The 17,106-nt window shown below is 43.5% G+C and overlaps 1 protein-coding gene across 5 annotated transcripts in view; it reads left to right on the top strand.

The window, feature by feature from the left end:
* The window catches only part of CYFIP2 (cytoplasmic FMR1 interacting protein 2), a gene marked incomplete at its 5' end in the record, with an annotated part of 114,207 nt that extends 102,961 nt beyond the window's left edge, over positions 1–11,246 (top strand). For all 5 annotated transcript variants that reach the window (XM_082651299.1, XM_082651300.1, XM_082651302.1 and 2 more), the window contains 3 exons: positions 4,119–4,357; positions 5,910–6,057; positions 8,307–11,246. In XM_082651299.1, coding sequence (XP_082507425.1) covers positions 4,119–4,357; positions 5,910–6,057; positions 8,307–8,474 — 555 coding nt within the window. In that variant the 3' untranslated portion in view covers positions 8,475–11,246. The remainder of the gene's footprint in view (positions 1–4,118; positions 4,358–5,909; positions 6,058–8,306) is intronic.
* Between the last annotated feature and the right edge of the window lie 5,860 nt (positions 11,247–17,106).

Genomic DNA, 17,106 nt, shown 5'->3' on the forward strand with positions numbered 1-17,106 from the left:
TACTGTGAAATATGCACATTTTCTTTTTTGGCCTTCCGGGGCTGAACACAGGAGATCCTCTAAAGATTGCCTTCTAGGGAGAAATCCCCCAAGCCAGCGACATATAAATGTGTCTCCTCCACTGTTGGTGTCATCCTACAAGAATCTGGCCTCTCACACCCAGGCTTCGGCATGTGTTTCCACTTAGAAGTCTGTGAATTCCTTCCCTGTTCTGATGAACACTGTTTCCTTGGGACTGATAGAAATCTCAATTTGTCAAATGCTGATGTTTAACAAACAAAAGCCTAGACATTCTGCTGGAGAGGAAATGCCAGTTTTATAAGTCTCCCAGCCCTTAAGAAATAGTCCAAAACTTAGTCCTCCTGTAGACCAGAGAAACATTTTTAAAATATTAACGTCCAAGCTTGCTGGGGTTCAGGGAACTCACATAACTTCTAGGTCGGTGACAGGGAAATTCTGCTACATGTTTAATGTTGGGAGAGTTTAACTGTATTGCATTGCTTGTATTTGTTTCTAGGAAAAATTGAGGTGACCTGGTTTGTTGCCCAGTGCTATCATGAATTAATGTTCTGTCAGGGAGTTGAAGGACTCCTCTTTCCAGCTTTACCCCTGAATTGTTGTATAATCTAGTGCTAGACATTTAATATCTTGGTCTTTGTTTTCCCATCTATAAAATGGGCGAATAGCTGTTTTGTCTTTTTAGCTGAGCTGCCTTTCACAATCACTGTGATAAACAAATAAGTAAAAAGCTTCTAAAAAACAGAAAGGAAAGAGCGAGCATGGAGATATTTTTCTCCAAACTAACCTAAATGTAATCAAAGTACTCCATGCAGAAATATGTTTCCACATGATTTCACAGATGCTTTTTCTATACCCTTGTTAACTCAGAAAAGAATGGCAGAAAGAGAGAGAAAAAAATTCCCCACTGAGTGGAACAGAAATGGCTAAAATTTATGTTAAACATACACACATAGTGTGTGTGTATATATATATATATATATATATATATATATATGTATGAATGAAACACAAAGTCACAGATTGAGGGTATCTGCAACAAACAATCTTTAGTGCACTTTTTCAGATTAGAAGGACACTCATATCAAAAGAAAAAAGAGGGCTTCCCTGGTGGCGCGGTGGTTAAGAATACGCCTGCTAGTGCAGGGGACACGGGTTTGAGCCCTGGTCCAGGAAGATACCATATGCCATGGAGCAACTAAGCCCACGTGCCGCAACTACTGACCCAGCGCTCTAGAGCCCGCAAGCCACAACTACTGAGTCCGCGTGCCACAGCTACTGAAGCCTGAGTGCCTAGAGCCCGTGCTCTGCAACAAGAGAAGCCACCACAATGAGAAGCCCACGCACCGCAACGAAGAGTAGCCCCCGCTCACCGCAACTAGAGAAAGCCCACGTGCAGCAACGAAGACCCAATGCAGCCAAAAATAAATAAATAAATAATTAAAAGCAAAAAGAAAGAAAAAGGGCATGAAAGAAAACTCACAGCCTAAGAAATATAAATGCCAACAAACAGGAGAAAAAGTGTTCCGCTTTACCAGTGATCAATGAAACGTGAAAGAGAAGGATATAGCTCTTCATTTCGCAAGTTGGCTAAGAACTTTTCTTCATGATAATGAAGTAACTGCTAAAGGCACAAGGAACAGACTTGACACAGACAGGTGTACAGTGGTTCAGCTTTTCTTGGGACTAATTTGTCACTATGTAACAAAAGCCTTTTAAAACTGCTTATACTCTTTGACTGAACAGTTCTAGGATTTTATCCTAAGAAGATAACCAGAGAGAAGCTCAAAAAGTGTAATATATAAGGATAATTACTTAGGAGTTGTCTATAATGATGAAAACTTGCGAGCAATTTAAAATAACCAACAGGAATAGAGAACTAAATAAATGACGTATGTCAATGGCCATTTTATGTAGCCATTAAAAAACCATATTACTGAATATACTAAAGGAAATTTTTTTTTAGTACCAATATCTTAAGAGAAAAAAACAATGTAGATAGTGTGACCCAAACTGTGTTAAAATAGATACATATACACGCTCACATACATAAACACAAATAAATCATACATAAGTATTTTAAGAAAGCTCATCTGTGGGTGATGGGATTTATGGGAGATTTTTATTTTCTTATAACATTTTTACAATTTTTTTTCCAGATTTTACTCTTGTAGCTCATAGGAAAACCCATAAAGGTAAACAGTTTTTCAGGAAAGGGGCAAAGCCCCTAACCATTTCAGTCAAGGCCCTTTGGTTGGCTCTGGTTGACGGGGGGTCATTAGAGTTCAAAATCTGTCTGCAGGTTTATAAACCCTGTTGCTAATTCTTTAGGTCCTCCCACAGTTGTCAGGCCCTGAGGACTGATACAGACTAACTAAATGCACAGGTTAACTAGTAAGCCAGAACTCTCTGTATTAATTTCTGAAGGAGAATAATCATGACTCGAGAACAGACGTGGGTTCTTTATTTACTGAGCATCTTCGCTGTACCAGGCACTCTCTTTCTAAAGTGGAGAGCCCTGTCAGGGTCCAGATACTACCACAGGGAGTTGCCTGGTGAGAACAGAGTCAAGCACTGGGGTCAGGGTTTTTGAAAATAAGTATTTCTAGCTAACTGTGGCAGCTTCTCTGCGCTGGAGCGATCTTTCTCTGCCACCAGAATCAAGATGAGTCACCGTGAATCAGGGTTCCCTCTTGTGTTCGAAACACAGGTCGTAAGCTCTTCTTCCCCAATTCACGTTTTTCGTCCTAGACTTCTTTCAGTTTATAGCTGTCATGACAGCTACACTCCTGACCCACATTCCTAAAGGGCTCCAGCGCTGGTGTTTCCTGATTTACTTCCCTTCATGGATTAATTTAATTGAGGCCGCCCTCTTTCTAGGGGCTGTAGGGTGTGGGGAGCGTGCAGGGAGCAGGCAGGCAGACTCCACCCAGCCACACTGTACACTGAGCTCTCGGGCGGGCCCGCCCTCTGGGGAACTGATCCCAGGAGTGCCCTGTGAACCTCTCTGTCTCTGAAGCCGGCCCTCTTAAGCTTTGTCCCTAGATTTGGAGATTGTACTTGGACCTTAGATGTTAATATCTGTTATCCTTGCACATGGCTTTGAGACCTCTACCCCTAGATATTTTCTGCTCCTGCAGACGGTAATGTGTTTTGAAGTACTAGTCTAGCTGGCTGATTATTAGAGATGTACTAACCAGATGCCATATGAGAAGCCAGTTTAAATTATTAAGGAAGATTGTTAACAGTGGTCAGAGAACTTGTAATGGGAGGAATAACCTGTAAAATCAGCGACAAATTTTTAAGAGTAACATATGCTTATTGTAGCACATTCAACTGTACAGAAGTATTTATAGTAAAAAGTGAAAACCCCACCTGCTTCTCCAAACCCATCTGTTCCCACAACTGATGTTAATCCTTCTAGAATGTTTTACACTCTCACCCCCCCACACACATACATGCGTACAGTTTTGTGTGTCTGTCTGTGGGATTGTGTTACTGATGTCTTTTAATAGGATTGTAGTACACGTCCTCTTCTGCAACTTGCTCTATTCACTTAACAATTTAATCCACAGCTCTAGACTACTAGGATTCAAATCCCAACTTTTCCACTCACTGACTGCCTCTCTGAACCTCAGTTTCTTCTTCAATAAAATGGGGATAATAATGGCATCTTCTTCATGGGGTTTATGTAAGGAGTAAATAAGGTAAGTACTTAACGAATGCATAGAACAGGGCCTGGTGTATTACACACACAGTGAGTGTGTGCTAGTAGTCGTAACAGTACAGTAGTAGCAATAGTACTAGTAGTAGCATCATCTCAGTCTTTTCAAAGGCTACCTAGCATTTCATTATATAGGTGGATTGAAATTTTTTTATACTATTCCTCTAGCAATGGCTCCTCGATTTTACTTACCCCAAGACTTCCCCCTGCGATTGAACTCAGGTTTATAAAGTTAGTGCCCTGCTCTGGGCAAGACCTCAGTTCTGGTGAATGAATTACAGATGCAGCCAGCTCTGGGGTTTGGGAATATCGGGTGAGAGGTAGAAAATGGGGTCTGAGGTGTGACTGGCAGGTGTATGTACTCTCCCGTTCCCAGCAAATCGCCATCGCTCGGGAGGGCGACCTCCTGACCAAGGAGCGGCTGTGCTGCGGCCTGTCCATGTTCGAGGTCATCCTGACCCGCATCCGGAGCTACCTGCAGGACCCCATCTGGCGGGGCCCCCCGCCCACCAACGGCGTCATGCACGTCGACGAGTGCGTGGAGTTCCACCGGCTGTGGAGTGCCATGCAGTTCGTCTACTGCATCCCCGTGGGGACCAACGAGTTCACAGCTGAGTGAGTAGCCCCAGGGAAGGTGGGGTCGCCCCTCCAACCTGCTCATCCCCCACCCGAAGAGCCATCGGGCAGCCAGAGGTCAGCCAGAAAGGAGGGCAGGGGCGAGGTTGTCCAACAACGGTTTGTTGAGCACATGCTGTATGTCGATCAGGGTTCTAGGTGCCGGACATGCATCTGTGCAGAGCAAAAGTAGACAGTTCCTGGTATGTGGGGTTGACAGGGCCAAGAGAAGACTAGAAAATAGATATAAGGTGCATCGAATGAGGTCCCTTGGCAGCGAGGGCAGGAAGGACAACAGATGCCCATGAAGAGAGACAAGTGGATTATAGGAATTTAATTCACAGACGACAGCTGAGCTGGAACACTGCTTAGGATTCAGCTCTTAGAGGGGAGAAGGGGACCCCACAGGGAAGGCTCCAAGTGGTTGAAGACAGACATGGAGTGTGTGCACATCGGGGCCTTGGACCTCTCAGGGCCTGTCTTCACGGGACTAGAAGCTGGGCCTATGGAAGGGGCGGCGGGGGGGGGGAGCTCTGGCGAGGGCTTGGTATTAAGATCTCACCGCCCACCCCAGCAGAGCTCCAGGGGTCGTAGAACAGAGACAGGCTCCCCTGGCAGAAGGTGGGCCCCACCTTGCTCATGAGGCCTCTGCTCCTAAAAAGCAGGGGTGCCTTTGAGAGGAACCCAGTCCTGTTCTCAGAGAAGACAGAAGCAGAGCCCCATTCTCCCGTCACTCACCCAGCTACACAGCAAGAGCAGAGTGGTGAAGAGGGCAGACAAGGCCTGCCCTCCAGGAGCCAGGAGCTCTGGAGGAAACACGCACAGGGGCCAGAGAGGCCTCCCCGAGAGAGTGGTGCTGGGAGTGGGACGGGAAGGCTGTTTCCAGAGCAGCTGCACTTTCCGCGACAGCGGTGGGGAAGCTGGGAAAACTTCCCAGTGGGCTGCGCTGCATTCAGGGGCGAGCGATCCAGCCAAGAGATGCCCCACGGCCTCCCAGATTGCCCAGGTGGCTGTTGAGAGTTGGGGGCGTGCAGGCTGGGCTTCACCAGACCCAAGAGGACTGGCAGCCCTGCACACCAGCAGCGTCTGTTCATGCCCCATCGTGTCCCTCCCCCACCCCCAGTCCCTGCCCTCTCCACCTACACTGGCCAGCTGGTCTCCTGGTTTGAAACCACCCTTCCCCTCCCAGGTGTTCTCTGGTTCCTTTCCAGAGCCAAGACAGAGCTTCATCAGAATTCTAACTGGCTACATAAATCTCAAAGACTGGTTGGATTTTTTTTCTTGCAAATTTGTCTTCTTCAAAGCTGATTTTTCTTACATTAGTGGGGTGACAGACTGACACCTCTTTATGGCTAGCAGGGCTTATAATATAACCACAGTCCCAGGAACAAATGAGTCTACACTCACAGCTTCCCTTGTACCCCTTCTACAGATTAAGAGAATTGGCCCAGAGGTGAGCCAGCTCACTAGCTGTACTGCTGGTCCAAGATGAGAGTCCCTTCCCCCTCTGCCTCCTGCTTCTCACTCCAGCTGCTTCCTCTCCCACTCCCAGGCAGTGTTTCGGAGATGGCCTGAACTGGGCTGGCTGCTCCATCATCGTCCTGCTGGGCCAGCAGCGTCGCTTCGACCTGTTCGACTTCTGCTACCACCTGCTGAAAGTACAGAGGCAGGACGGGAAGGATGAAATCATTAAGAATGTGGTAAGCAGCTCGTGGCTGGGTCCTGGGAGTGGGGGCCAGGCCTGACCAGCAGGTCTTTCATCGGCAGAGGAGGGGGAGCTGCTTATGGAGGCCAGCTCCCCACACCGCAGCAGGTAGGTACGGAGACATTCAGCAGCTGGTGACCTTCTCGTAAGAAGCCGTGAGTCACTGGCTCGTAACCCACTGGGATGAATCACGTCACCCCGCAGGGCAGGGCCAGCCTGCAGACCTGAAACACACCTTCCCTGTGCCAGTCAGACTCTGCTAATGCTGCTTCGTCATCTGCACAAACTCTGACTGAACACGAAAGTTGTGCAGCCACGGGGATGGGATGAGCGCCGCTGTCGTGTGTCGGGTAGGCAAGGCTGCTGCGGGAGCATCAAGAAGGGCTGTCTAAAGCAGGCTGAGGGGCTGGGCAGGGGCCTCAGAAGGCTCCCCCTAGAGGCGATGCTTGGGCAAAGTCCAGAATGACCCGCTGCAAATAGCCAGGCAGAAAATGGGGTGCGGGATGGGGAGAATGTTCTAGGCAGAGGGAACAGCTAGAGCAAAGGCACAGAGGCATGAAGATGTATGGCTGGAACAGAGGGTGGGTCTGCAGGACCTGCTGAGAGGAGAAAGAGGCAGGAGCCACCTCAAAGGTTTTTTGTTTGCTTTGAGGTAGAACATACGTTACATAAAATTTGCTGTTTTAGCTATCTTTAACTGTTTACTGCATTAAATTCACTCACCTTGTTACTCCATCACCACCTCCATCTTCAGAACTTTTCATCTTCCCCAGCTGAAACTCTGTGCCTAGGAAACAGTAACTCGCCATTCTCCCTCCCCTCAGCCTCTGGTAACCACCCTTCCACTTTCTTTCTCTGTGAGTTTGACTGCTCTAGAGGTACTTCGTATAAGTGGAATTCTCACTCGGCATAATGTGTTTAAGGCTCACCCTGTTGTAGCATGTCAGTATTTCCTTCCTTTAAAGGCTGAATAATATTCCATTGTACGTATACACCGCATTTTGTTTATCCATTCGTCTGTCGATGGACGCTTGAGTTGCTCCCGCATTTTGGCTGTTGTGAATCGTGCTGCTGTGATCATGAGTGTACAAATAACTGTTCAAGACCCTGCTTTCATTGCTTTGGGGTATATACCTAAAATTGGAATTGCTGGATCATGTGGTAATTCTGATTTTAATGTTTTGAGGACCACCATACTGTTTTCCATAGTGACCACACCATTTTACATTCCCACCAGCAATGCACAGGAGTTCCAATTTCTCTGTATCTTCCCCAGCACTTGTTATTTTCTGTGTATCTTTGGAAATAGCCATTTTAATGTGTGTGAAGTGGTATCTCATTGTGGTTTTGATTCACATTTCCTTAGCAATTAGTGATATTAGCATCTTTTCATGTGCTTATTGGCTATGTGTTTATCTTCTTTGGAGGAATGTCTATTCAAGTGTTTTGCTCACTTTTTAGTTGGGTCATTTGGCTTGTTTTTTTTTGTTTGTTTGTTTTGCTGTTATTTAATTGCAGGTGTTCTTTCTATATTCTGGGTATTAATCCCTTATCAGATATATGATTTGAAAATGTTTTCTTTCATTCTTTGGGTCACCTTTTCACTCTGTTGATAGTGTCCTTTAATGCAAATAAGTTTTTAATTTTGATGTATTCCAATTTATTATTTATTACCTGTGCTTTGGTGTCATATCCAAGAAATCATTGCCAAACTCAATGTCGTAACGCTTTTCCTCTGTTTTCTTCTAAGAGTTTTAAAGTTTTCACTCTCATGTTTAGGTCTTTAATCCATTTTGAGCTAATGTTTTGTATATGGTGTAAAGTAAGAATCCAACTTCTTCTGTGTGTGGATATCCAGTTTTCCCAGCACCGTCTATTGAGAAGACCATTCTTTTTCCATTGAATGTTGTGGGCACCCTTGTCAGAAATCATTTGACCATATATGAAAGGGTTTATATCTGGGCTGTCTGTTTCATTGGTCCATTTGTCTGTCTTCATGCTAGAACCACATGTTTTGATTACTGCAGCTTTGTGGTAAGTTTTGAAACTCAAAGCGTTTTATGGTCAAGTTCACATTTCACTGTCAAGCTCTGGGCACCCATAGAAGGCCTTTAAGCAAGAGAGTGGCATGATCATTGAAGCATCAGGACCCTGGACCCCACCCTCAACTGAATTCTTCCCTTTCTCTTGATTTCTCTGTCCCCTCCTCCCATCCCTAACCTGCACGTCCCTGTCCTTCTACAGCCCCTGAAGAAGATGGCAGACAGGATCAGGAAGTACCAGATCTTGAACAATGAGGTTTTTGCCATCCTGAATAAGTACATGAAGTCCGTGGAGACGGACAGTTCCACTGTGGAGCATGTGCGCTGCTTCCAACCACCCATCCACCAGTCCCTGGCCACCACCTGCTAGGCGGAAGGTCCTGCAAACCCTCGACCTGGAGGAGAAGCAGGAGAGAGAAAGCCACAACCAGCCTGCAACAGGGTCTGACTGGACAGTGTGTGGGATGGACCTGGAAGGAAACAAGAACCTCCCCAAACACATCTGCACCTCCTGAGGGCTGGGCCTGTGCATGCTCTCCCACAACATCTCCATGGTGGTTTCTCCATAGTGTAAATGGAAAAAAAAAAAAGAAAAGAAAAGAAACAGGGCAGTGTATGCTTTTTTCTTTTTTACTTTTTTTTCCCTCAGCTGTGTTAAGAGCCCTAGTTTTACCCTTTCTCCATCTCGTGGTCCCCTACATCTGTGGTTGCTTCCCAAGACCTCCTCCTCAGATGGAGACCTCCAACCCAATGCCCACGTGCCACCCCAGGACTGAAGTCTTAGAGATGGAGAAAAGAGTGTGGTGATGCCCCAAGATGTCAGCCTGGCCATGCTTCCACTTCCTAGCATCTTCACCTCCTCTGGTTCCCTCCCTCCACTTCCCAAGATGGCATCTTCTTCTGCTCTGGACGCCAGGGATTCTACCACCAAGAATACTCCTGGACCAGGCGCTGAGAGCCATGGTGAATGGGAGACGAGGTTCCTGGTATTGGTACCATGGTAGATGGTGTTGTGGTGTTGCCTTTGACCTTCCATGGACTCCCAAAACCACATTCTGACTCCCCTCTCAGGGCACTCCTAGAGAGAATTCAGAAATGCATTCACAACTGGAATGGGTGAGTAGAATTGGGGTAAGAAGATGGTCAGAACTGCTATGTAGAAGCAGTATTTAAGAACACAGCCAGGGATTCCATAGTTCAAAACAGAAAGCTATTAGACCACCTCATCTGCTTGATGGTGAGAGGGTCCTTTATTCATTGAGCAAATGCTTAGTGAGCACCAAGTTGCACAGGGTAATGGACACTGGGGCTACAGCTTTGAACAGGCCAGGCATGCACTGCCCACAGCATTAGCCAGCGACCAAATTAGGGGCCACTTCTTGGCACAGAATCTCTCATCAAGGAAAACTGTCACAAGAAAGAAAATATTAAAGGGTTATTTTAATAGAAGCCAGAAACATCTTGGGGTCAAGGAGGTAAGGAATATAAATAATACTTGTCAACGAGCTTTTAATACCAAAATATACCCCAAAGAGGAATCCTGTTCTAGTGAATCAGGACTTTTGTTGTCCTAGAAGCTGAAAGATTCCGGAGACATTTTATCTTTGGCTGTCAACTTCCTTGATGTTCCTTAACTTAGATTTTGAGGTATGGGGTATATCTCAAAGGGACGTGTCTACTTCCTTTTCCCTGAACCAAAATTCCCTGCAGAATCTCCTACCAAGCATGGGGAGACTGTTTAGAAGGATGGAAGCCTTTGGGAAGTGAATTTCTCATTGCAGAGCACCTCATCATCAAAGGGAATCTGTGACCCTGAGCTTGTAAGAACATATAAAGTGAGACATTGGATATTTCTCCCCCGGCCCAGGAAGGAAAAGAAAGAGAGAAAATAGAACAGTAATGATCTCCTCCCTCAGGGCAGATGAATGGAAATGGTTGCCATTAACCAGATGGCCCACTTCAACCCCATGGCAAGAGCAAAGAAATGTCCATAGCAAGAGGTTTGTGTTACCCACTCATGCTCACCAGGGAGGAGAGGTGGGGCTCGCCAAAGTATGGTCCAAAGGCCACATACATCAGGACCTCCTGAGATTAGCACGTTTAATGCAGATTCCTGGGCCCCATCTCACACCCATTGATTCTACAGCTCTGGGAGCAGGGTCAAGAAATCTGCACTTGCCACAAGCTGGATTGTTCTGTTGCACATGAAAGTCTGAGGACCACTGCTGTAGAGGCCCCCTGCACTGCTACCCTTGGGCTTTGAGCTCCCTCTGAGCCATGAAAGAAAATATTTGTTGGGAAGGAAAGTGAGTCAGGGTGGAAGCTGTCAGATCCTCCTGTCTGGAGCTGCCACTTCCTATTCTGATTTCTCATTTTTTTCTTCTTGATGACCATAGATGTATCCCAAAGGCAAAAGTGAGGCATTACACGACATGGGAGAACCACCAGGTAAAACTCACCTTCAAAACCCACATAAAATTTCTAAGCTCCAGAGCCTTCCGAGTCTTCACTCCTGTCTGGGAACAGTAGCTGGCTCACTCTCTCAGATTAAGTCTGGCTATTAAGTCCTGGAGATCATTCTAAATCCTTGACCATTGCTTTGCGGAGATTTGGATCACCGGTTGGATGAGATTGCTATTTCAACAGTTCACCCCTCCCACCCTGCATCCATAGCCCTGAATTTGACCCTCTGGGTAGAATCCTATTATCCTCAAGAGATTTGATCCCAGTAAATTGAGGTCTTCACCTTTAGGAGAGACGGTTCATTTCCCTGGCTCACCAGCAGCATCGATTTACGAACACCGAAAGGGTTTAATAATTCTTTCCTTCCTGGTGTTACTGCCCACCCCCACTTTTGATTTTTTGTGTATCTAAGAACCAGGAAAAATAAAAACTTAGGTTTTAAAAGGTTAAAATAAATTCTGTTTCAGAAACTGTCAAATGTACCATATTTGTATTAAGAGTTGTTGGGGATTTTTGTACAATGAATTTACATTTATTTATGGTGACTTATATTTACGCTTGTGATCAAATAATGATGTTAAATTCTTAAATCATATTTGCTATGCAGCTGAAGATGATATTTTGCTTTGTATTTTGGGGTACCTGTGTTGAGTTGATAAACATTTCCATCTCCATTAAAACTGCTTCCAAACTAGCGAAATGAGCATCTTGTCTTGATTCTGGGTCATATTCTAGTCGTCGTTGATCTGTGGAAGGCCACATGAAAACTGATGACTAAGGATACAACCTGAAAGAGAATGGAGGAAGATAAAGATAAAGAAGACAAAGCACATTGCGCCCTAAACTAATGGCTTGTTTTCCTTTCTCACTGGAGGAATTAAATCTTTACAAATTGACTTGCACTGGGCAAGATATCGGAGATGGTGCCTGAGCCTAGGGGATTCATAGTCTGACAGTGTAACTCTACAAACTATATCCCTAGTTTTGTTTTTTGGGTTTTTTGTTGTTGTTGTTGTTATTTGTTTTCTATTTTTTTTAATTGAAGTGTAGTTGATTTACAATGTGTTAGTTTTAGGTGTACAGCAAAGTGATTCAGTTATACATATATATCCTTTTTCAGATTCTTTTCCATTATAGAGTGTTACAAGGTATTGAATATAGTTCCCTGTGCTATACAGGTGTTCGTTATTTTTCTGTTTTATATATGGTAGTGTGTATCTGTTAATCCCAAACTCCTAATTTATTCCTTCCTCCCTCCCCACATTGGTAATCATAAATTTGTTTTCTATGTCTATGAGTCTGTTTCTGTTTTGTAAATAAGTTCATTTGTATCTTTTTTTTAGATTTCACATATAAGTGAAATCATATGATATTTGTCTTTCTCTGTCTGACTTCACTTAGTATGAAAATATCTTGGTTCATCCATGTTGCTGCAAATTGCACTATTTTGTTCTTTTTACGGTTGAGTAATATTCCATTTTGTGTGTGGGGGCGGGGGGTGGTGAGCGTAAGGTTGGCCAAAAAGTTCATTCGGGTTTTTCCATCAGATCATGTGAAAAACCCAAACGAACTTTTTGGCCAACCCAATATATATACACACACACATATAATATCTTTTTTATCCATTCATCTGTTGATGGACATTTAGGTTGCTTCCATGTCTTGGCGATTATAAATAGTGCTGCTGTGAACATTGGGGTGCATGTGTCTTTTCGAATTAGAGTTTTTGTCTTTTCCGGATATATGCCCAGAAGTGGGATTGCTGGATCATATGGTAACTCTATTTTTAGTTTTTTAAGGAAACTCCATACTGTTTTCCTTATTGGCTGCACCAATTTACATTTCCACCAACAGCATAGGAGGGTTCCCTTCTCTCCACATCCTTGCCAACATGTTATTTGTGTTCTTTTTGATGATAACCATTCTGACAGGTGTGAGGTGATAGCTCATTGTGGCTTTGATTTGCATTTCCCTGATGATTAGCGATATTGAGCATCTCTTCATGTGCCTGTTGGCCATCGGCATGTCCTCTTTGGAAAAATGTCTGTTCAGTTCTTCTGCCCATTTTTTAATTGGGTTGTTTGTTTTTTTGATGTTGAGTTGTATGAGCTGTTTAGGTGTGTTGGATATTAACCCCTTATGAGTCGTATCATTTGCATATATCTTCTCCCATTCAGTACGTTGTCTTTTTGTTTTGTCGATGATTTCCTTTGCTGTGCAAAAACTTATAAGTTTAATTAGGTCCCATTTGTCTACTTTTGGTTTTGTTTCCTTTGCTTTAGGAGACGGAGCCAAAAAAAATATTGCTGCAGTTTATGTCAAAGAGTGTTCTGCCTGTGTTTTCCTCTAGCAGTTTATTGGTCTTACATTTAGGTCTTTAATCCATTTTGAGTTTATGTCTGTATATGGTGTTAGAGAATGTTCTAACTTCATCGTTTTACCTGGAGCTGTCCGGTTTTCCCAGCACCACTTACTGAAGAGACTGTCTTTTCTCCATTGTATATTCTTGCCTCCTTTGTCATAGATGAATTGACCATAAGTGCATGGGTTTATTTCTGGGCTTTCTGTCCTGTTCCATATATATCATTTATCAATATATCCCTAGTTTTAAGAGGAAGCATGGGAACTAATATTTAATGAGGCCTAATGTGTGTGGGCACCATGCTAAATCCCATTCATCCATCCATTCCTTTGAATCAACCACCATCACTTTTTGTGTTATATCCCACCTTTGACAAAGGGGCTATACAGTGTGTTTATTTTCACACAGTTACTAAGTGAAAGCTGGAATATGAACCCAGTTCCAAAGGATGGGCTTTTGCTGTTACACTATAGTAAATTGATCCGCCAGTCTGGACCCCAAAACTAGACTTAGGAATTTGATTACTGGACTTCTGGGGGGCTTTGGGTCAGTAAGATTGAGCTAAGCCTGGTATTAGGAGAGACCCAGCATAGTGGCAAGGAAGTTCCCAGGCTGAAGGCACCTGGAGACCTCTCACACTCATCGGAAAGGATGGCAGTAGAAGATCACTAGAAGGATATGTTTAAGACCAGCACCAGTGCTTGGAGCCTCCTGTGTTACACAGCGCCTGCTTTCCTGAAGACTGCCAACAGAGATGAGTTCTAGGGCATTAGTGGCCCCCACTGCTGCAGCCTGGGAAGCCCTCAAATCTCTTGGGGCCTCAGGTTCCTCATCTTCAAGGTGGACAAAATAATCCAAGGTCCCTTCAAGCTCTGGTTTCCCAATTCTAGGTCATTTCCTACTGGTGTACCTTGAGGAGGCTGACTACTTCACAAGCTCAAAATCTTTCTCAGCCATGTGTCACCACCTCAAAGGGTTCTCATCATTAGGGCTGGTATATTTGATCTAGTGCCATTGAGCACTGTGAGTCTGGAGAAATGCACAGTGAAAAGAAGATTCCACGTTCAAATAAATTGGGGAAATGCATTGTGCTCTCTCCCCTCTTGAAGGTCAGCAGTGCTGTGACGTCCTGCAGAGCTTAATCAGCCTGGATTAACACCACGTCTCCCAGATGGCTATGACCTGGGACACTCCTTTCTCTGCACCACTAATGATTCCCTCATGAAACATTCTTTGAAAACTCTTGGACTGAGGATGTGGAAATCCATGTTAAGATAGTTTTTTAAATTCCCACAGGAGAAGAACCACTTACACATGGGCAGTCCTGACCCTTGGGCACAATTAGGGAAAGCAGGGACTTGGCAAAGTACTGAAGGAATTCAGGTGGAAAGAGGAAGCATTTTCATGACAGGAGAGCATAGGGTAGTTGAGTGGATTCGCTTGCTAGGGTTGCCATAACGAAATACCACAGACCAGGTGGCTGAAACAACAGAAATTTATTTTCTTACCATTCTGGAGGCTAGAAGTCCAAGATCAAGGTGTCAGCAGGGTTAGTCTCTTCTAAGGTCTCTCTCCTTGGCTTACAGATGGCTGTCTTCTCCCTGTGTCTTTACATGGTCTTTCCTCTGTGTCTGTGTCATAATTTCCTAAGGACACCAGTTACATTGAATTGGGGCCCATTTATATGACCTCCTTTTACCTTAATTTCCTCATTAAAGACTCTATCTCCAAATAGAATCCCATTCTGAGGTACTGGGATTTAGGGCTTCAACATATGAGTTGAGTTGGGAGAGAAATTCAACCCATAACAATGGAGAAGAGAATAGATCTGGGAAAGGTGCTGTGTCTGGGGCCCTGGACTGTTTGAAGGCTGGGATGCCATTGCTTGAGAAACACTTCTTGAATGCTAACTATTTTCAAGCCTCCACATAGAGGCTTGTAGGAAGAGAAAAGACGGCTAGCCTACGATTTGTCTTTTTTTCTTTTAATAAATTTATGTATTTATTTATTTTTGGCTGCGTTGGGTCTTCGTTGCTGTGCACAGGCTTTCTTTTAGTTGCGGCGATCAGGGGCTACTCTTTGCTGTGGTGCACGGGCTTCGCTTTGCGGTGGCTTCTCTTGTTGCGGAGCACGGGCTCTCCGCGCATGGGCTTCAGTAGTTGTGGCTCGCGGGCTCAAGAGTGCAGGCTCAGTAGTTGTGGCGCACGGGCTTAGTTGCTCTGCGGCATGTGGGATCTACCCAGGCCAGGGCTCAAACCCGTGTCCCCTGTGTTGGCAGGCGGATGCTTAGCCACTGCGCCACCAGGGAAGTCCCCGAATTGGCATTTTTAGCTGAAAACCCATGAACGTTTTTTTGTGCCTCATCCAGCACATAGTTTGAATTTGTGACTAGGAAACTTGGTTACAACTGTGTCTCTAATGTCAGTTTTGGGGGGAACAAAAAAGGTCGTGTACAATATTTTATGGAGCTGTTCAGAGATAGAACATTTGATGAAACACATATCAGATTTTTCATTAAAACCGCTTTTACACACTCGATGAAATTGCTGACAAAATACTGTTAAAGTAATTAGATTTAGTTTAGACAAGGTAAAAAAAAATGCACTAAAAGAGTTCAGTAAGATCACGGAAGTCCTCAAAGAGTGAGCTGTGGTCTTGGGGGGAAATAAAATTAACTTTGAATTTACAGTCACTATACACTCACTGTGAACTATTGCTTACTATTATTAACATCACAAAAAATCAAGGGCATCTAAATTTGTCTAAGAGGGTCAAAACATATTTTTATAAATTTTAGAGAAACTGGCTTTCCCAAATGAAAATGCATGTGAAATATGCAACAGGAATGGCCTTCCAATGAAATATAAAGATACACAAACAATGAAAGAAAAATATTTTGCATGACTAGGAAGAAGATGATTCACATACAAATAATTCCAAACTAACCTGTTTACAAACTACTTTTTGGCCACTATAGGTCAAAGTATCGTCTTGATTGAGGGAGGTCGGAACAAACTGAGCCATGTACTGCTTTTAGGAAGGTTTTCTCATAATATTCCAGAATTGAAAGATTTGAAAGAACAATTCAGGAAATACTGTACCCTCTAGATACTGCTTTAAAAGGCAATGAAAACTGTAATGTAAGGGATTATTTATATAATAAATTTATTTGATAAAATACGAATGTTGTGTAATATTTTCTGTAATAATAATTACACATGACCCCAAGAGTAGTTGTATAAAATGCATAGTTCGTTTTCTGAATCTAAGTGTTGCTTTAAAAACCTTATTGATAATTTCAGGTGCTACCCCTTATCAGAACAGAATTTCTTCATATTGAAATCAATTTAAAAAGTTTGAGTTTTAATGACTCAAGGAAGGTTGTCTAATTTGACATTACTGACAATAGAATACAAATTATATAAAAATCTTGACGATAGAGAGTAGATTTTAAGTGTTCTTACCACACCCACCCCCCCAAAAAAGGTAACTATGTGAGGTAATGGATGTGTTAATTAACTTGACTGTGATGATCATTTCACAGTACACTCATATATCAAAACATTTTGTACACCTTGAATATGTAAAATTTTATTTTCAGTTGTACCTCAATAAAAGCAGGAGCAGAGGGAATCTTTTTTTTTTAATTGAAGTATAGTTGATTAACAATATTATATTAGTTTCAGGTTTACAGCATAGTGATTCAGTATTTTTACATTATACTCCATTAAAAGTTGTTACAAGTTAATGGCTGTAATTCCCTGTGCTATACAATATATCCTTGTTGCTTATCTATTTTATACATAGTACTTTATATGTCTTAATCCCATACCCTATTTTGCCCTTCCTTGCTTCCTTCTCCCCATTGGTAACTACCGTTTTTTGTTTTTTTTTTCCTGTATCTGTGAGTCTCTTTCTGTTTAGCTATATACATTTGTTTGTTTTCATTACTAGATTCCACATATAAGTGATATCATACAGTGCTGTCTTTCTCTGTCTGACTTACGTCACTAAGCATAATATTCTGTAGGTCTATCCATGTTGCTGGAAATGGCAGAATTTCATTCTTTTTTATGGCTGAGTAGTGGTCCATTGTATGTATGTACCACATCTTTATCCATTCATCTGTTGATGGACACTTGTGTTCCTTCCATATCTTGGCTATTGTAAATAGTGC

This window comes from Grampus griseus (assembly GCF_964374135.1).
Source record: "Grampus griseus genome assembly, chromosome: 3".
NCBI lineage: Eukaryota > Metazoa > Chordata > Mammalia > Artiodactyla > Delphinidae > Grampus > Grampus griseus.